General features: G+C 40.5%; 4 protein-coding genes and 1 pseudogene across 4 annotated transcripts; 3 read left to right on the forward strand and 2 right to left on the reverse strand.

Annotated features, from left to right (window-relative positions):
* Nucleotides 1-283: 283 nt before the first annotated feature.
* Nucleotides 284-3305, forward strand: LOC128438949 (perforin-1). The gene is made up of 2 exons (XM_053421727.1): nucleotides 284-442; nucleotides 2820-3305. The coding sequence occupies exon 2, from the start codon at nucleotides 2834-2836 to the stop codon at nucleotides 3218-3220; it is 387 nt and encodes a 128-aa protein (XP_053277702.1). The 5' UTR covers nucleotides 284-442; nucleotides 2820-2833; the 3' UTR covers nucleotides 3221-3305.
* Nucleotides 3306-4481: 1176 nt separating this feature from the next.
* Nucleotides 4482-6255, forward strand: LOC128438951 (perforin-1). The gene is made up of 2 exons (XM_053421729.1): nucleotides 4482-4617; nucleotides 5719-6255. The coding sequence occupies exon 2, from the start codon at nucleotides 5733-5735 to the stop codon at nucleotides 6132-6134; it is 402 nt and encodes a 133-aa protein (XP_053277704.1). The 5' UTR covers nucleotides 4482-4617; nucleotides 5719-5732; the 3' UTR covers nucleotides 6135-6255.
* Nucleotides 6256-7218: 963 nt separating this feature from the next.
* paxx (PAXX non-homologous end joining factor) lies at nucleotides 7219-11545 on the forward strand. Its single transcript, XM_053420577.1, has 7 exons — nucleotides 7219-7417; nucleotides 7940-8000; nucleotides 8106-8155; nucleotides 8608-8792; nucleotides 8924-8974; nucleotides 10421-10514; nucleotides 10601-11545. Exons 1-7 carry the CDS (start codon nucleotides 7314-7316, stop codon nucleotides 10647-10649), a joined length of 594 nt encoding a protein of 197 aa, XP_053276552.1. The 5' UTR covers nucleotides 7219-7313; the 3' UTR covers nucleotides 10650-11545.
* A 3579-nt stretch (nucleotides 11546-15124) lies between these two features.
* LOC128437916 (solute carrier family 12 member 3-like) lies at nucleotides 15125-17200 on the reverse strand (annotated as a pseudogene).
* A 365-nt stretch (nucleotides 17201-17565) lies between these two features.
* Nucleotides 17566-20112, reverse strand: LOC128439000 (trypsin-3). Its single transcript, XM_053421801.1, has 5 exons — nucleotides 20017-20112; nucleotides 19763-19916; nucleotides 18598-18851; nucleotides 18103-18239; nucleotides 17566-17917 (listed from the first exon to the last, which is right to left on the reverse strand). Exons 1-5 carry the CDS (start codon nucleotides 20054-20056, stop codon nucleotides 17768-17770), a joined length of 735 nt encoding a protein of 244 aa, XP_053277776.1. The 5' UTR covers nucleotides 20057-20112; the 3' UTR covers nucleotides 17566-17767.
* Nucleotides 20113-20326: the final 214 nt, after the last annotated feature.

Consider the following 20326-nt stretch of genomic DNA (forward strand, 5'->3'; position numbering starts at 1 on the left):
CTTGTCGTGTTTAGAACCATTAAGGACTGAAGTTTGTCCACTGTGCTCCAGTTTCTACATATAAGTGAAAAGAAAAGTTTGGAACTTATGAGGATAGAGATCTCATTTCCTTAGGATTTTCTGTCACATCCCCAAAATTTGAAAATTACAGACAGAGAAAAAAAAAACATAAAAAAAATAGATGACGACAGCACCTCAGCCCTGCTCGGTGAAAACAATCTGCTGAGTGAAGTAATGACTGAAACTCCTGTGGAAACTGATGTGGTTCAAACAGCATGAAGTGGGTTTTAAGGTTTGTCAAAGACAGGGACAATGACAGGGCAGGATTAAGTTCAGACAAGTGGACAACATGTCGTCACTGCGAGCTGATACGAGCTGCGCTGGTCTTTAAAACACGGGACTGCAGACAGAGAGGTGAGAAACCAAGGTATCAAGACGACAGGTAAGACTTGTAATATCCTTCATGAGGCCAAATGAGAGATCTTTTGTTTTCTCTTCTCGTGTCTTGAATTGACAATGTTTCCTGTGTCTCACTGCTCCTATTTATAATTGAACAGATGTAGTACACTAGTACTGTTACAGGAGCTAAGTCATTACTTCAACCATTGCTTCTAGTGCAGCAGCACTATTACTACTACTACTACTACTACTACTACTACTACTTTTACTACCACTACAGCTACTGCTACTTTCAACCCTTGTGTGGTGGTCATGTTTTTGTCGCTCAGCCATTGTTTGCGGGTTTGGTGGACCCACTGCATTATTGGGTCTTTCAATCAGTACAGCTATAACAATTTATGTAAAAATACTTAATAGATGTTTTTACTTTGTCCTAATAACGAGCCATATAAACAGCATATATGGTTTATATTTGTCATTTACCCCAGTTAAATTACATTTAAGAATAAAAATGCTTTTCGTTTTTGTGATAAAATGCAATTAAAAAAGAAAAATCAAGTACAATCAAGATTTAGGTGGAAAAAACAAATATCAGTATTGATATTTAGTTCTTGGAACTCAATTATAAATTGAACACACTCTGGCAGTCTACACAACACAAGCAACACTTGCAAGTTTCAGGCATACGATGAAGCAGCATCACAGGCAGCCCAGATCTTGATTCCGTATTTTGCGGATTTAGACGGTATGTACTGCCTGAAGGGGCAGCGACCCCTTAATGGCATCAGCTGCTCATCAACAGTGACATTAGGCCCAGGGTTGCAAAACCCACTTGTCCCATACTGTCCTGATGGCAGCTAGCTTGTCTTTCTGCCGCCGAGCTGGTCTGTCGTCTCTGTTATCAAAGCACATAATCCTGGAAATAATCCGGAAGATTTCCAGAGACATTATTCCTCGGAAAAATTCTCTGCCAGTTTCTGCATCTCAGAGAGGATTCTCTGGATTCCCCTGTGGATTTCAAAACCCCAGCAAGGATAAGAACCCCAAAGTATGCATATTAAATGGTTTCGGTCAATCTCATTCCACCTCTCTCCAAAAACATGCTGTCCCTCCAAATTAGTGATATCCATTAGGATCTTCTGGATGGAATCTGGGATGAAAAGTTCAAAAGAAGACTTGTTGTCCTGTACATGAGTGACCGCTATCCTTTGTTGGCACTGGTTGCATCCTTATTACATTGGTAGCCATGCGAGCTTGCTCAATCCTTGTGCAAAAAGACCATTCAATTTTTCAAATTTTTTGACATCCGTATTTCTCCACTTGCTGGCTGCTGATGGATTAGAAACAAAAAATACAGTAAAAATTACAGATGATGAAAAAAATATGAATAAAAGATTGTAAATTTATAAAAATAGCAAAATAGCTTTTTACAATTGCAGAAAATAAAAGTGAATAATTCCTATAAGTGTCTAAAATGTCTAAAGGATATTGTAAATGTAGGTAGAGATGTGAAAGGAGCAAACAAATCCAGCTGTTGTGGGGCTAAATTTTCACACTCGCCTCCAGAGAGGATGATGCAATATCTTATGAATGTCTATTTTTGAAGTTTGTGTATGGGAAGAAGATAACCATGTGGGCTTCTGTTATCTGTAAGGGGAGGAGCTGTTTTTAGAGTAAACACAGAAGGTGCAAAATGGCCTTTTCACAGCTCTTATTTCTTATTGAACAAACTTGTTTTCCTTTTCCAATTTTCAGTATTTCCACAATTCATCAGTTTATAGGGTTTATAATAATAATAATAATAATTAAAAAACGATAATAATAACAGAAATAGAAATAACTCATATTGCACCTTTGAAAAGTGTATAACAAAGGATGAATAAGGAAAACAATGAAAATAAGAAAACAATAAAAAATCAATCAAAATCAGTTGCTACTACAAAAAGATTATACAACATTAGACCAAATATCTTTTAAATCCTTGATTAATCTCAAGATAGTTCTACGTTTATGAGGGATCATGGGTGTCATGTAAAGTTCTAATTAATGTCTTAATAAAACTAATGATAAAAAAATGCCCATACTTGTTAATGTTGGATAGTTTTATCCATTTGAAAAAAATTGCTGAATCCTGGAGTAGGTACATTGAAGACAAATTGTTTTTATTGGCTTGTTGATTAAATTAGTTTTCTGATGTAAGACTGGGTTCTGGTGAGGTCTGACATCTGACTGACAGCTTCTGCCCACTTACATTTTGTCTGCAGACAAACTAATACTTAAATGTTGGATAAGGTCCCAGTAAAATGTATAAAAGAAAACATTTTGGTACCATTATGACAATATTTTAAAATCATGAAACATTTTGAGAAAACATTTCAGAATACTAGCTACAATCTGGATTTGTTGTTCCTCCTCCACAGCTGCCTGTGAAGCCATGGCCTCCAGTCTTCCTCTCCTCCTGCTGCTCCTGTGCAGTCTGACTGTGGCTGAAGCCCAGCTCAGGTTGTTCAACATGCGGGCAAGTGGTCTTCCCTCTGACATCTTTGGAATCACAGACGGCTACATCAAGATGTTCTGTGCCTCTGCCTCTATGGGTGTGACATCCATACGTCACAACGATCCCAACCCCTGGTGGGAGGAGGAGTTCTCCTACCCCAAGGCCCAGCAGAACGACATACTGAGGCTGGAGGTTCACGATGAGGACCTGATCTTCGATGACCTGCTTGGAGTCTGCCAGCTTTTGATCAAACCAGGAACCCATGAGCACGACTGCTCCTTGGAGAAAGGTGGCACCCTCCAATACACCTACAGCCTCATCTGAGACAATCATCGGGCAGATACAGTGTACAGATCAGTCACTGGGTAGTTCATACCTTGAAACTGAACAATAAACTGTTCTCAAAGAAGTTTGTCTCTGTGTGATTACTCCTTATCATCATGTTGTGGGAGTGAATCAGTTTAATATTGCGAAATGTAATACTTGTACAGTGCTAAGTATAATTAATTCCGTATGAACCTTACGCAAGTCTATGAAGAGCAACAAAAGACAATGTGAGTTCCCGACCGACCAAAGAACAGAATAGCATCAGAACACAAGGTCGAGGTCAGAGTGTTCGACTTCCAGACACGTGGCTGTAGCTCAGAACACAAATTATTCTCCATGTTTTATGTTGCACTTGTCGTTCTAATATTTTGGCAAAGTATTCCTCCAGTATGTCCCCCCTCTGGCTTCACTAGTTATAAACTATGTGACTGAGTTTAACCACATGCTTCATATTCAGGTCTCTCTGCTCATTCACGTCAGTGTTAAAACTGGTCCATTGGGAACCTAAAGAGGCCTCGTAGAGATTTCTTGTAAACAGACATCAAACAGTTGAGTTGTGAAAAGATTCTGTTTTATTCACCATGTGTGTATCCATCAGGCTGCGCTCACTCCAAATACAAAGCAAATTTGCGATGGGCGATGAGATTACATACAAAGTCAATACAGAGACAACCTTTTTTAACGTCGGGCAAAAAAAAAAATTCACTTCTCATTTCCATATGTTTGGCCGTGACCTTATCCTAAGGCCAAACTTGTATGAGGACCATGACACGGAAATTCCTTCATGTTTGGTGTGAACACAGCATCATACACAAGTCAATAAGGTTTCCTTCATCAAAAAACATTTCCAAAGTCTGCATGAAACAGAGTACTTCACATGTATGAATCCAGCTTTGTTTATACTCATGTTTAGCAGCCTGCAGTCATCTTTTCCAAGCCTCTGTTCATGCATTGAAACAAATTGCTGTCGATCAGGGGACGAGTCTCGACCTTACCCAAGCCCAACAGCGTTCCAGGACAGGAAACAACATATTTAAACACTTGTAGATTAAAATTCGATCATGTCAAATAATATGTTCCCAATATTTGATTTGTGGGAGTTAAAACAATATCGACAGCTTTGTGTTATCGGGAGTAAATACACTGTGACCATGTGACCAACTACAACTTAGTGAAATCATTTTTTGTCTGGAATATTTGGGGTCTTTGACCTTCATGGGGGCGGTTTTGGTGAGCAATGAGCCAGAAAAAAAAATCTAGTGGTGTTGTGTTATGTAATGCTGAGAGTGTAACAGGTTGTGTTGTTGTGGGTGGGTGACGTGAAGCTGATATTAGCTCCACCTGCCTTTGACACCATATTGAGCTACACACAGTCAAAGCAGTCAAGACTACAGGTACGATTTTTACTGTCACTGTGATTTAGATTAGTGTGGATTTGTGTTTTCATTTTTTCAAGCTTTAGACCATTTCTGCTCTGTGACTTTGTCACCTATCATCCTCTTAGGTATGATTCTGAAAACAGACTTTGAATCATTTATAGGAATAGAAATTGAAAGAGTAGCTTCTAGGGATTTTTTATAATTTTTTTATTTGATCACATGATGTTTTGACATCCCTCCATTTGCTGGATGAAACATGCTTTTGAATTAGTTTTCTCTCTAATACTTACAACTCTTACTTTTAACAAAACTTTGTTGCATTTCCCAACATTCTCAGTACATTTGTTTGAGACAAACCTGATGTCTGCAACTCCGACTGAAATTAAACGATACCTAAATTTTAAATATGACTGTTAATGTATGTGTCAAACAACCAAGAATAATTTTTTTTGTCAAGAAAAAATGATCTTGTTTAAAAACCATCCTATCATCTTATGATAATAACAGATATTTAATGAAGTAACTAAACAAATTGAACCTTCTCTCTCAGCCTCATGACAAAGAGTTTGAACCCATCTTTAAGGTTAAGACTTAGAGTTCATTCTTTTAATAGGAACTTATAGGTAACTTATAATGATATAACCAAACTAGGTGATGGATACATTTGGGGTGACAGTAAGTCTGAAATAAAATAGGAGACATATTGTTGGAATTGTCCACAACAGAAATACAGCATGTAACTGGGATGATAAGAGAAAAGATGGTGGCGAATGGAAATGAGAGATAAGTTGGCAATGAATGGAAGAACCGTCCAAATAAACCCAGCTGTTATCAGGCTACTTTTTCTCACTCTGTTCATTTTAACATGATGTAACTCCCCCCTGACCTCTGACCTTTCCCTGAGTCATAAGTGATGATTCATGAGTCGTGTGGGGTTGACACAGATGCTTTTCTTCAGTAACTCAGGTGCTATAAGTGACAACTTTTATATATTCAGTTAACCCTAGTTTCAAACAAAGGCGTGAGTTGAAGTGTAAAACTGTGCAGACACAAGCACAGACAGCTGAGCATGTGTTACATAACATCCCAGATTGAAAAGCTGTTCCTCCTCCACAGCTGCCTGCGAAGCCATGGCCACCAGTCTTCCACTCCTCCTGCTGCTCCTGTGCAGTCTGACTGTGGCTGAAGCCCAGCTCAGGTTGTTCAACCTGCAGGCGAGCGATCTGCCCTCTAACCTCCTGGGAACCACAGATGGCTACGTCAAGGTGTTCTGTGGCTCGGCCGACCTTGGTGAGACATCTGTTCGCAACAACAACCCCAACCCCTGGTGGGAGGAGGAGTTCACGCATTTCAAGGCCCAGCAGAACGACATACTGAGGCTGGAGGTTCACGACAGTGACATCCTCATTGATGACCTGCTGGGAGTCTGCCAGCGTCAGATCAAGCCGGGAACCCATGAGCACGACTGCTACCTGAAGAAAGGTGGCACCCTCCATTACTCATATACCCTCGGTGCAGGTCATCAGGCCTGAGACCTTTGGTTGTTACAGGCAGCTTGTACACATCTCCATGTGTGGTTTTCTCAATGTCCTGTAATCCATATTTCAGGTTTTGATCTGATTAAACATATTCAGATTAAACTGAGAGATCCAATTTTTGTTGTCTTCTTCCCCTGCCACATTGTTTATCCACAAGCAAATTGCTATTGTTTACCAATTAAAAGGATACATACTTCAGCGGAAGTTAAACCCATTCACATACAATTCAATCCTTAATTAATTCAGGTAACACACAATGAATTGATTATGACTGATCACAGGATTTGGTTTTAGATAGATAGATAGATAGATAGATAGATAGATAGATAGATAGATAGATAGATAGATTACTTCATTCATCCCCGAAGGGAAATTAAGTCATCATAGCAGCCGGTACATTTGAATACAATAAAATACAATACAATAGAATAAAATAAAAATATTGAGGTAGAAAGAATAAAAACAGAAACACAAGATAAATAGGTAGATAAGGTGCAGTGGCAAGATGATGGTAATAGTACTGATGATATGCTGGTAATGTTATTGTTAGACAGTATATAAAAATAGTACAGTATATATATTATATAATATAACATAATATACATTTATAAATGATAGTAATTATACCAATATAACAGCAGTATATAGTAATAATGGCAGCAACAGTATACATAATAATAATAGTAAATATAGTAAATATAATAATAATAATAATAACATGTACACATGTATAAATATGTGTATATAGACTTATATATACAAATAATGTACGAAGAGTATGATATAATATGATATGATATATAGTAGAGGTATAAATATAAGGGTTAGGGTTAGACTATACAATAGATAATATAATATACTATGAACTGATTCAGTTCATGGATTTTCACCCATAGAGAATTGGACAAGAAGCTGCGGTAAAGCAGCTGGGACACAGAAGACATCACAGACAAGAGTGAACCCATAGAATCTGTTAACAAATATAATCACTGATGGGGTCATTTGCTTTTCCTTCATAATTACCGCTCTCTCCGGTCCAGTAGGTGGCGGTATTACTCAACAGCCTATTAACCCCCAAAGAAGAAGGCTCTTTGTGTTGTGCTTCCTGCTTGTGTTGAAAGACTGAATGTAAATAAATATAAACGCTCGTGTGGACTGTACAGTGGAGGAAACATGGAGGATGTGAAGCCATCGTCGTACTGCACTGTGTTGGACGGGAAGAGCCAGTCCAAGTATCTGTGTTATACACACCGGAGAAATGCGCTATTTTATATTTGGTGAGTCGAAGCTGGTGATAAACTCAACAGTGTTTCTACTGAAGGGAGACAGCTTTTTTTAGAATAGGACAGTTTAACCCTGAACCTGCTAATTATCAGGATAACGACTTATGTAACAATAAGGTTAAATTAAATTAGTAGCTGGCGGGAAAGATATATTCCTCAGATCAGCATGCAGTCTTGATATGATATAGAAACGTACCGACATGTTGGCTGAAAACTATTTTGTTACTATGCTGAATCTATGTGGAATTAAAGAGCAACCCCCAGAATCAATAATACAATCATCAGTGGTACTCTGACTGTGTATTTATATTGGTTTATTTACCAGGAAATGTAATATTTACAAATATTTAAATGCAGTCTGGGTCAGAAGTCTTCCTTTAAGTGTGTGTACTGAGACAGTAATGATAACACATGCAGTCCAGGGTGAATAAAACAACTGCTCACCTTTATTCTACCTTATACTGGTGTAAATGTGGAGTTTATGTCAGTGTGTCAGCTGACTGTGTGTTTTTATAGTCTGACAGATGCTGCAGATGTTTGGAGCACAGAGTACACAGAGGACACCTTGAAAGAGTTTGTAAGTTCCACCTGCTGCTGAGCCGTCATGGTTCTCACAGAGCATCAGAGAAACACAGTCTTGTTCCTGATCTGCCACTGGTTCTAACCCCACCTGTCTGTGCAGAGAAAGAAGGTGGCCTTGAAATCTACAGAGGATTATATTCTCAAACTCAGGTAAGATTATACATGCAATATGTGCTCCTTTTAAAACCCTTTGTGTAATCTGAATTATTTTGTTATTGATGCCATTGATGCATATTGAGTAGCTTTCCAATCAGTGGCTGTAGCTTAGCATGCATGCAGAGCAGATTGCCTACTAACCAGAAAATCCAAGGTTTGATCCAAGTCTTCCCCATTCCAGATGCTGAAATATCAGAAGAAGCTGTGCCAGAGTTTCATGAGTTATGTATGATAGAGAAAGTGCTACACATAGATGCACTGTATGAATGAGTGTGAATGGGTTAAAGCACTTGACAAATAGTTTATTTACCATTACCACATGTCATAGTGTGTGTAGGTGCGTCATGTGCATTGTGTGTGTGTGTGTGCGTGTGTCTGTCTGTGTGTGTGCGACTGGTGATCAGAGAGTGTCATCATGATATCAGTGTTCCTCCGTCTTCCCTCAGGTCTGCCTGTGTTACTGGGGACGTGTCTGTCGTGGTACATGACACCGGGGCAGAGCTCCAGGTGTCCTCAGGGTCAGTTGACCTGAGTGTGAGTCTGTCCAGGCTGCAGGGCCCACAGGCTACAGAGGAACTGAAGGAGCTGCTGTTCAGGATGGCAGACAGCCTCACTCAGCTTGACAGTAAAGGTACTTTGTTCTTATGATTCACTGCCGGTGCTTCGTAGAGTTTCAGATCTGAGCTTGTAAGAACTTCTGTAGAGTTGAACCCCATGGTCACTCTGGAATCAGTGCTGGATGTGTTTTGTCACCCCCTCTAGTTAGAACACCGGCACTCAGTCCACTAAAAAACCATCAGAGGAATCACACAGGTACGTATGTTTTTTTAAGCTGTATCCAGTCAAGGCAGATTGCCGCATTGACAAGGCACACACTGACTCTGGTTCTGTTGGAGGTTTCTTCCAGTTAAATAGGCTGTTTTTCTCTCCACAGTCGCCAAAGCGTTGCTCATTGTGGGAACGGTTGGGTTTCCCTTTATTTTTAAGTTCTTGCCCTTCTACGTCAAGTGCCTTGAGATAATATATATTATGATGTTTTAATTATTGTTTGCTTATCACAGTCAAAGTCCTGTCATGTTGATCGCAGCGCATAGTGCTGGTTTAAAAAATTGAGGGCCCTGTACGGCATATAGCTAGTTTGACCTGGTGTATCCACAGGGGGGCGTCTACAGACCACACTGAAGGTCCCAAGCAACAGGACTGTTCACTAGATTATTTATGTACACTGCTGTCATTATAGACAACTGAGAGCAGGATTTGAGTAATTTCATCATATACCAAAACCCTGAACAACACTGGACAAGCTCTTAAACATAAATACCAACCAATCAACCAACTACTGAAATAGGCCTTAGTTGACAAAAGCCTGAGCTAGTGGGTGACATAATGTCAATGTAGTGGCTGCAGTGGGTATTGCAACTTCTACAGTGACCTACATACAAATTTTATCCCATGCACAATCATTGGAAAAGTGCTAACAGCAGGTATATAGAGGAAAATTCTTGAGCTAGGAAACAAAATCATTTAAATTCAATTGCATTTGTAAAGTGCCAAATCATAATATACATGATCTCAAGTCTCTTTACACAGAAGGTTAAGATCTCAACAATTATAGAGAAACCCAACAAGGTTAAACTAAATTAAATCCATTCTCATTAGGACTTAAACAGTTAGTTGACTACATAGACAAACTTATATCACTAATGGATCCCGGGGGGGGATATTAAAAGCAAATACTAAGCTGACACTAGCCTCGACTGAATCATGCAACATAAACACTTGTAGGGTATAATATCCCAATTATACTGTGACCAACAAAATTCCTCACACAATCAAACTAAACCCATTCATTTATGCATTTAACCCCTCTGAGCCTGTCAGTCTCCACTTGTGTTGTTACTGTCTCTTTTTATTTTCTGTGTGGTATCAGCCACGTTTCTCGTCTCGTCTCCTCTCCTCCCTCTGCAGCTCTTCTCCAGAATCAGGCTCATCTTCCTGAGCTTTCAAACATGATACACATTTAAAAGGACATTTGCATGGTTATTAATGAGAAACCAATGCTCCTCCTATGTGGTTGTGGTTGGTGGTTACATAATAACCTTAGTTCAAGCTGTGGCCATCCTAACCTGCAGTTAGTAAAAGTTTGTACTAATCAGGATTGTCAGTAGCCATGTAATAAATATGGTGAGTTGTTGTTATTGGTGTTGACAGCAGCTGAGTTCATTCAAGTTAAAGAGATGGTCTTTTTATCTTCTTCAGAGTTTGAGCCCCGGCAGCAGCAGAGCTGTGGTCCATCAGTGACGGTGAAGAGACGAGCTCCAGGGGCTTCACTCATCAACCCAGGAACTAAAAAGTACAGTTTATCTCCCATGAACTCACACCAGTAGCCCCATGACTCGCTCTGTGAAGGAAATTAACAACTGTTCATGTGTTTTGCAGAAAGATGCAAGCGACTGGCGTGGCCTTCGATGAAGCAGACGACGACTGATCCTGTCGATCAGTCAGATCCTGTTCTCACACTGCTAATGCACTACCAACACGAAACATGCTTTTAACCCATTCACTCAACATTAGGACGTTTATTTCAGTACAGCTGCTTTACTACTTTTATGAAATAAGATACCAATCACAATGACAACAGTGTTTTTATATTATCAGGTCTTCTTCCTGAATGATGCAGTAACTCCTATGATATTTAATCTGAAAATGAAATAAAAAACAAGTTGTTAGCTCTGACTGTGTAAAACAAATAGTATTGTAGAAATCATTCTCAACATAAAGACCAAATATTACAGTGTCAAAACAAGTGGTCAGAAGGGAGGCACCGTCCGGACAATAACCAAACACTTACACCCCCCCTATGTCTCTGACAAAGAAAAGACAGCTCATATTCCCAAGGTGCTTTCCCCTAAATCCTCTGTTATTACAATTAATCATGTGAAATTTTGATTATGAAATGTGTTTTAATTCTGGTAAACGAATGTTTTAACTGGATTTTATCATTCCTCTCATATACACAGGTCAGAGTGTTGAAATGTGACAGAGAGATCTCTTCACAGACAAAATATTGTATAGAGGAGTTCATAGCTGATAGCATCTTCTTCATTTCTTCTCGATAATTATGAAAAACTTCAGGAAATTAACTTTCTTTTGTAACTGGTGATATTTGCCAACTTCTTTTGTTCTGTTAATTACTAAATTATTTTGTTTAAGAATAATAACATAATCTATCACAGTTTTTCCCCTAGGTTTACAGCTACAGGGGGAGGGGTGCTTGGGGGGCGGGGCAGATGCTAGGGGGGGTGTGCGCTGGTGGCAGTGTGCTCAAGGAAACACTGTGTCATGTTGTACTTAAATAAATAAATAAAGAATACATTGTTTGAACACTGAATACTGAACTTTTTGGTGTAAACCCATGAGTGTTTGGCATGTGTGTGCATGTCAGGGAAATTCAAATGTATGATGTTCTCACATGGCATCTATCATGAATATGGAATATGTTCTAATTAAATTCGTTTAAAATTTCTAGGTAATAGACTTTCATCTTGGGTATTAACAAAGTGATAGTGATATTGATCAGGACTCTGCTTTGTTCTTTAGTGTATGAGCTGTTTTAAAGATTTGAGAACAATGTTTACTGATTACGTACCAAGAGGCCTGAATTCTGATCTCAACATCTGCCACGACTAAACTGACAGCTGATAGATTAGCTGATATAAGCAGACGTTGGTGACCTCAGGGTCGGCGGACAGTTGGTACAGAGACGGTCAGAAGCGTCTCCGACGGCCCCACACCTCAGTGTTGGTGTAAAAATCAGAGTGTGGTGGCGCGTCCACTGTGTCATATCCAGTCGGAGCATCAGACCCACGGGACGCAACGCTGCTGCCGTCCCCGTAGCACTGGTAGTAACCAGACCTGTCCAGACCCTCCATGGGGCCTTCCCATTGACCACGTACTGAGGAGCTCTGGGTCCATATGACGCCAGTGGACGCTGTCGCAGACACCTGGCAGCTCCATGCAGGACGTCAGAATCATCTTTAAGAACCACTCAGAAGGTTTCCTAAGAAGCAGTGGATGTATCGGACGCAGCTCGGTCAGTACGGGGACGGAGCCATGTTCTGTAGTTTGAGGGAACTGCCTGTGACTCTACTTGGAGGGTTGGTTTTATTTGACCTGAGCCGAGCAGGAGGAGCCTGAGGCCAAGTACCAAGCCCGCTTCAGTGATCAAACAAGACTCAGTACAGGAACTATTAAAGGTTTCACATTGTAGAGTCGACCAGGAAACCATTCCAACCATGAATTACACACATGATGAAGAATAATTTATAAAAACGACTTTCTGAACATTTATTTCCCCAAAGCCTCAAAAACAAAGGCTCAGATTTACCAGACATGAAGTTCAGAAGTTTCTATTTTCAAACCTTCACTTGATATACTCTTGTTTACTTCTGCTGAAAGTGGTTTATTGTATTAAGGTGCATTTTATTTGGGGTTTTATATAATCACAACAGTCAACTACAAACCTCTGCAAGGAGTAAAAGTTACGATGTCAGTTTTAACAGCATCATTACAAACAGATTAACTTGTGAGATGACCTTGACTGAGACAACATAAGGTCAGAAGTGTACGATTCAGATGGATGGAGGGAAGTTTAACTCAAACTCAGTGAATCAAAAGTACAGATGGTGAATATGATAATTTCTTGATTTGTCACTATACCAAGAAAATGTTCTGAGTTTAATTTCTTTGTTCTGAAGCCCCGAGCAAATCTTAAAATTATGCAACTTTTTCACCTTAAAGCAGCAGCTTAATATGAGCTTGTTTATGTATATAATGAATAAATTGTGTATATTTCAATTTTCATGTGGTAAAATGTATTTACGAGATAAATAATTTCGTGTTGCAGGGAAAAGCAGAATCTAATATGTTTTATAGGTATAAAAGTGATTAAGATCAAAGATGTGTTCATGTTTCTTTTCCTAAGCGGAAGAAGGAAGTATTTTCTGTTTTAAAATGGTGCATGAATATAAACTTATATTTCTCCATCATGTGGCTCTGCAGTTTTTCTTTTCGCGCTGATGAACCTTCTTCTGATCCATAGAAAATGTTTTGTGATTTGTTCCCAAGTTGAGTGTTTCTCCTTGTGCACAGTGAACTGATGTGAATCAGAGAAGTCGGTTTATTTCTCACCAGCCTCATGGACGTGTCTGCAGATGATCACAGTGACACAGGATCCTTGATCAGGACATTTTTCCCGAAAGATGCAGCCTCATTACTTTGCATGGCTGTTTTCGGACATTGTTAAATCATTAAACTGTTTTCACCTGTGTTCACAGACCTGAGGCTCAAGTTTTCATTTATTTAAGTAGATTGAAAACGTCTTGCTTTAACCACAAGGAAATAAAACAAGGCCACAAACAACTGTTCACACATTTAAATTTCATTTTATTTTTCTCTGTGGTCGTTTTTGTCCTGTTGATGTTTTATGCAAATCTGAGCTCCCTGCTGTGCCCTTTAGTGTTCAGCTCCATCGTAATGATGATGTCTCACTTTCGCTTGAAGCTATACAAGCTGCTTAATTGTGCAGACTTTAGCAATGCTTAACCGACACACAGGTATTCCATCACAGCACAGGGCCCAAAGCCTCGTCCTCCGGGTAACGGTGTGCACACATACTCAAACTGTGCATGTGCAGGGAGGGGCCAAAGTCACAGATCACAACAGAGCATATGAGTAACAAGAGAAGCTCAAAGAAACTACATCTGATCTCCACGTCCTCTGAAAAACAAGTGATGAGGTTAAACTTGTCAAAACGAGCCACAGACCGTCATCATCATTAACGACAGTGTTTCCTGATGAAGGTAAAACACATTATACACACTCCAGTTACCTAAAAGACATTTTGATGCCAGTGACTTGCAGATAGCACAGACTTCAACTCAGTGCCCCTGAGATATTTTTATGCTGTGATGTAGTGTTTCATAATAGTCGTTAGAAACACACACCCTAGTAAGGATATATTGTGGTGCAGCAAACTGGTTAAGGGGACTTCTGTAGCGTCTGATACAGAATAAACAAACTGGAAAAACAAATATGAACCTCCCTGTAAAGGTCAAAGGTCAATGTATGTTAACACCTGTGATGCTGATAAGGATTCAGGGTTTGAGGCGCGACTGCCACGGCACAATGTGGCCTGCTTTACTACAGCATGTATTTAAAGCATGTGTTTATATACATGTACAAATACACAACAAATAGTTTTAACTACGTGTTTATTCTACATGAATGAAACTGTGAATTATGAGTCAACAACTCTGGACAGATTTATACGTTAAATATGTGGAACCGGTCGGAATCAGCACACAGATAATTGATTAACACCATGTGGAGAAAACACACATCTCATTATGTAACACGCACACACACACACACACTCACATGACAGGAGACATGAGGAGAGAGAGAATAACGTTAAAGTTTCCCAGAATCAAACCAGGGACAATGTGCTGTAACTGTTCAGTCACCACAGTGCTCCAAGTCTTTTTTTGTCATACTTAATAAAATAACTAACTCTTTTGTTTTGTTAATTTGTTCTATACATTTAAGGAACAGGCACAAAATGTAGAGGACTGATTCACTTTTGCTAAATCTATAAAACGTGTATATCATCAATATTTTTAAATAAAAGGCATTGCGAGATTATTAATTAACAACGGGATTAGATGATCATCAGATGTCATCAAGGAAAAGTCAACACAAGATTAAAAATGTCAGGATTAATCATTTGCTTCATTGAAAGTGCACTGGAGTCGTGAGCTGTGTCCCAGTTCAGGGGCTGAAGACAGAGTCCCAGCGGTAAGGACGAGACAAGCTGGTGATTAGATTACAGAAATCAGACGGTCTCATTTCAGTTTGGCCTGAGTGTCCCATGACCATGAACTGGGACACAGCTATGGAGACATTTCACTGGCAGTAGAAGGTGAGGACGTTCTCCTGGTTTCCTCTGACCGATAGGACCGGGGGCCTCAGGTCACTTGACAGGACGTCCAGCCATGCCAGGAGGGTACTGGGACACACCCCTCTCCTCCCAGGGGCATCGTGCTGTCGAGACGTTAAATTAAAACTGTCTCTGTTCAAGTAAGGACACTGTCACACGCCGTCTACAAACAGAAGAAGGAATGAACTCACATCACGATGAGAGCAGCTTCTCTGGAGTGAACCTGCAAACTTCAGACTGACTGTATACGTGCTGTGTCCATATATGTGTCTGTGTGTCTGTGTGTGTACGGGGGGGGGGGGGGGGGGTCAGACCTTTGCCTTGTTCCTCTCTAAATCCTGCTCAGTGATCTTCCACGGCTCCTCCTGCTGCTGCCGCTGTGGCCCAGAGTCAGAGTACTGCTGGGGATTCGTCTCCAGCCTGAATCGATTCACTGAGTCCTCAAACTGTACCACACTGGGGGGACACATGGAGGCCGGGTTAAAGGAACTTATTGAGGTTTAATCAGATTAAACTAGAAATTAATTTAGACCCTGATCCCTGCAGTAAACATGGAAACAAACATGTTCCTGCAAATGTAAACTCTCCATTTACCTCTTTGCATATTCCACATTATTTTAGTGTTCTGCATCTCAAGTAACTGAAATAACAGATGTTTTAAATCTAGATCTGATGAAGGGAATCTTTTAATGACAGGGCCGATAAAACTAAACCTGCATTAAACATCTCAACATGTCAGTGATCGTGGTGAAGCCATCTCCCAGTAGAAATGTTAAAGCAGAGAAGCACAACGCTTTGACGTCCTTACTTCCCAGGCTTACTCCTCATGCTGGTAGATGTCAGGAAGCACCTCGACGTCATGGAAACCAAGACGGAACTTCTTGATCAGCGCCAGCACCCTGAAACAAAGTCCATCTGATGTATAAACAGGGAATTTCACAGAAAGAATTTGATTTGTCAAAGCAGGAAAAGCAGGAAAAGCACAGGTGTAGTTAATAACACAAATTAATATCAACCTTCACTGTCCCAGTTCCAGGCTGCTGGTGTTCTTCATACTGGTTCACTGTCACGACTGACTTTCGCAATTCAATTTGCTGTGGAAGATTAGAAGTCTGAGCTTAAGACTTCAAGTTTTTACAAGTTCTGAATATAAGAACAAGTAGGTTGAACTATATAATATAAATTTCAGGTGATAATAATCTTAGAGCTGCGTCTATAGCTTTATAGTTTCTGCTTCACTCAAGTGGCCAACTGCAATAATTAAATCATGAAAATGTTGTTGCTAGTTAAACCTGCTGCTGTTAATTAGTTCATGTTTGTTGAAGTGTTTACTCCTCTTTCTGCTCCTCCTTCTTGTCGGTGTCTCCTCCCACAAACACTCAGACCTTACATCCGGCCCAGCGCTTCCTGCGAATCAGCAGGTAGGGCAGCAGCAGTGTGAGGCCTAGATAATAGAGAATATATAATATTCAGGGTATGGATCGAGATAATACAGTTGACAGGAGAAAAGAAGAAGGTGGAGGATGGAAGGAGGATCACACTGTCTCTCTCTGGCTTGAATTAAGACTATCACCGTGAGACTGAGATGGATGAGAGGCGTCCAGTCCCTCCTTCACTCTCAGCACACACAGCACCGAACAGAGTGAGGCCCTATTGAAATTGTAAGGATTATTATTTAAAAAATTTTCCAGGCAAATTAATTGGCTTTTTGAGGTCTTTAAAATGCTCAAATTCTTACCAAACTTTGCAGAATATAAGAAAGCCTCCCACAGACCCCTGGAACGCGTTCAAATTGACCGCTCTTCACAAAAAGCGATACACAGGTGTATCATGACCAGACAAACAAAAAAGTCTATAGGTGGAATTGGAAAAACGCAACAGTAAGCCTGCTATTCTGCATTTAGTGGCCATTTTGGCCATATTCATCATTTTTACTTTGAGGTATTTGTACAGGGGCTTACATCAGATCAACTTCAAATTGAGATGAGTGTCATTACAACAAGATGGAGTTACTTGTTGAGTTGCTCGCGCTGTATGACCATCCCTGCTGCGCTCTCTGTGTTTTACTTGTCTGTTCAGGACGCCTCAGCAAAAAGAAACAGCAAAGTTTACAAAGCGGCGTCTGAGGAATGCACGCGGAGAATCCATAGCAGTGAAATGCTTGTTTCCCTCATCATTGCGGTGCCACATTAACCGAGTACCAAAGGCATCTCATAGGCATGCATGTGTCTATAGTACAAATTAAAGATATCATACATGGACGTTTCTTTTGGTTTGAAATTCCGGATGAATGTCAGGACAGCGGTGGCCTCGTGACCGAGAACAGAACGGACACAGAGGCACTGAGCATTTTAAAGATGTCTTTGCAACAACTGTGAAACTCAAAGAAACAACTAAACAATTTAAATAGATGCTAAATTATTTTATTTATTTATTTATTCTTCATCATGACTGTTGATTACAGAAATTGGGCCTTATCTTTTTGTTCATGAGATGTAAATGACTGATAATAATACCTAAGGTGTTCCAAATAAACAGAGTATGACTAGTGTGGTGTTGCAGTGTGAGATTGTATGTACACTAGTTGTTGGGGGGGGGGTTGTGTGTCTTCAATTGTTGCCCATAACAGAACTGATCCAGCTGTTGTAACGGCACACACGGGTGGCGACGCTGGGGTGTCCCTTCATGGCGCAGTCATAACCCCAGGACACGATCCCCTGCAGCTGACCACTACACACCAGAGGACCTCCAGAGTCCCCCTGCAAACACACACACAAGAAGAACAACAACACAATATGATTTGTCGTCATGGTGAGTGCGTAACTCAAGAACAAAAGGTGAAGATGACACCAGGGTGAAGATGCAGTGTTTTGCTGCCGTCTCTAGTTGAGTGCTGGAAGGTGATGCACCATCATGTACCACCCGAGGGTTTAGGTGAACTCACCTGGCAGCTGCTGGCACCCCCTTGCATGAACCCGGAGCAGAGCATGTTCTCGGTGAGGAGGTCTGGGTAGGCGTTCCTGCAGATCCTGTCATCGATAATGGGCTGCCTGAGGCACTGCAGCCTGTCGGGATAGTCGCCTGTGGAGCAGGAAGCAGGTCTCAGTCACTGGATCAACATATATTTTTATTTTCCGAGCCAAAATAACCCTGAACGTAATATCAGGGTGACATTTTCACAATTATATCTGCATTTAGTGCCACAGAAGACTTTATACAACTATTTCAAAAGGTCCATCTTTTAACTTTACTGTTGCCTTACCCTGAAACCATTATTAGACAAACTTTATTTATTTCCTTACACAATAAAAAAGGATTTAATGATCTCATTCCCCTCCACACGGTGACAAGGTTACAGTCTCCTCAGGGCTGCTGCTGTCTCTCATTTCAGTTCTTTACAACCCCTCTTCACTCAGCTCCTTCATGTCTCATCTCTTACTGCCGTCGGCCGACGTGTTGCCCCACCCGGACTCCAGGCAGTCCTCGTCAGGCGCGGGGCAGTGGGAGGGCAGGGCCACGGTCTGGACAAAGCTGTTGAGGGTGGCGGGGCGGCTCAGTTTGATCAGCATGATGTCGTTGTCCAGGCTGTAGCTGTTGTACTGAGGGTGCTTGATAATCTTGGAGCCGTCGATCCATTGCTCGGTGCCCTCGTTCACGCCGATGTCGTGCTCACCGAGTCGGACTTGGATACGACTGGAGGAGGCAGGAAAGTTACAGAACATACAAGTTTTCTGAACAAATATAAAAAAATTATATCCATTCAAATTTGGCTCTCCTGATCCACCATAAGCTCCTGATCATAGCATGTAGCAGCCAAACCTGTGAGTGTGTCAGAGCATGGTTCTGTTGTATTTCTTATAAATTACATCTAAAACTAAAGTATTTTTGTTGTATTTTAAATTCTAAAACAGTTTTTCTAACAAGATTATAAGATTGCACAAAACAGTAGAACAAAATGTGCTGTGCAGCACCTTAAAAAATGATCCATACCCACATTCCTACACACACATCTGTCCACATTCATATTTAATGATCAGTACAAATAACAACCAAACCACAGTCAAGTGTTAGGGAGCACTGAGCTGCTGCGTCTATGCCCCGCCATTTAACCACTGGTAAATATTTTAACAGTAGAAAATGTCCACTTTGATCGGCTGAAGGCAGAACATTTCTCCATGCTCACCTTATATCATGTGTTCTTAGCCCAAACCCTAAGCCAATAATGATCCAGTGTGAAACCTAAACTGCTCTGGCTCTGGATGTTTGCAGAGGCCCCAAATTGCCCCTGACAGCTGTGCCAACATTGTATGAATTGTGTGTTATAGAGAAAGTGCAGTGTAGTATGAATGGATGTGTGGATGGGTGAATGTGGCTCATTCTGTGTTTACCATTTAGTGTTCAATCAGACAGGAGACTGGTATTCAAATGCTTTATGAATACAGTTCATTTACCATTTAAACAACACTGACAGTTAGTGATAATCTTGTGTACAGCAGTTAATCTTTCCCAAGCATTATGCTTCTTGTCTGGAGATGGTCTTCAATAAGTATTTTGGACAGTAAAGCAAGCAGAGTCATGCAGAAAGATAGAATTCCTGTACTTACGACATGAAGCAGTGAGCAGCAGACAACACCCACTGGCTGGAGATCAGGGATCCTCCGCAGAAGTGGTATCCAGCATCCAGAGACACCTGGTAGGGAACAGAGTGTCTGGGACACTCATACCCTCCGACAATCTTATCATCCTCAGCTGCAGCAACTAAACCAGCAAACAAATTAAAAAATTGTTAAAGCGGTAAAATAAGTATGTGTTAGTTGTTTGTATCCACAGAAAAGTTAAAAATTGGTCGATGTCTTACACGCAGCTCCAAGCAGTGCCAGGAATATCAGGTCCCTCATGCTGGCAATCGTCTAAACATAAGAGAAGCTCCACCCTTCAACTCTTTATATAAACCCCTGCAGCTCATTATATTTTCAACTTCGGACGGTGAAAAGTGTTCTGGGAAAGAGCCATATGGCAGAAAGCAACAGAAAGACCTTGTGCAACATGGAAACTGAGTGATAAGACCCATCGGGTCTCTTTCTGATTTAACAGTGTTCTTCATTTGACCGTTATGCAATCAGCAATTATTTTTATTTAAGTCCCCATATATAAAATGTTAACTGTTA

This window comes from Pleuronectes platessa, chromosome 4 (assembly GCF_947347685.1).
Source record: "Pleuronectes platessa chromosome 4, fPlePla1.1, whole genome shotgun sequence".
Taxonomy (NCBI): Eukaryota; Metazoa; Chordata; class Actinopteri; order Pleuronectiformes; family Pleuronectidae; genus Pleuronectes; species Pleuronectes platessa.

Bases quoted from the DNA above. Each gene is read 5' to 3' on its own strand.
- LOC128438949 (XM_053421727.1), top strand. From the start codon at position 2,834: ATGGCCTCCAGTCTTCCTCTCCTCCTGCTGCTCCTGTGCAGTCTGACT.
- LOC128438951 (XM_053421729.1), top strand. From the start codon at position 5,733: ATGGCCACCAGTCTTCCACTCCTCCTGCTGCTCCTGTGCAGTCTGACT.
- paxx (XM_053420577.1), top strand. From the start codon at position 7,314: ATGGAGGATGTGAAGCCATCGTCGTACTGCACTGTGTTGGACGGGAAG. The intron at 7,418-7,939 runs GTGAGTCGAAGC...GTGTTTTTATAG, and splicing joins AATGCGCTATTTTATATTTG to TCTGACAGATGCTGCAGATG. The intron at 8,975-10,420 runs GTACGTATGTTT...TATCTTCTTCAG, and splicing joins CCATCAGAGGAATCACACAG to AGTTTGAGCCCCGGCAGCAG.
- LOC128439000 (XM_053421801.1), bottom strand. From the start codon at position 20,056: ATGAGGGACCTGATATTCCTGGCACTGCTTGGAGCTGCGT. The intron at 19,917-20,016 runs GTAAGACATCGA...TTGCTGGTTTAG, and splicing joins GGCACTGCTTGGAGCTGCGT to TTGCTGCAGCTGAGGATGAT. The intron at 18,240-18,597 runs GTAAGAGATGAG...CCTGCTCCACAG, and splicing joins CAACACGTCGGCCGACGGCA to GCGACTATCCCGACAGGCTG.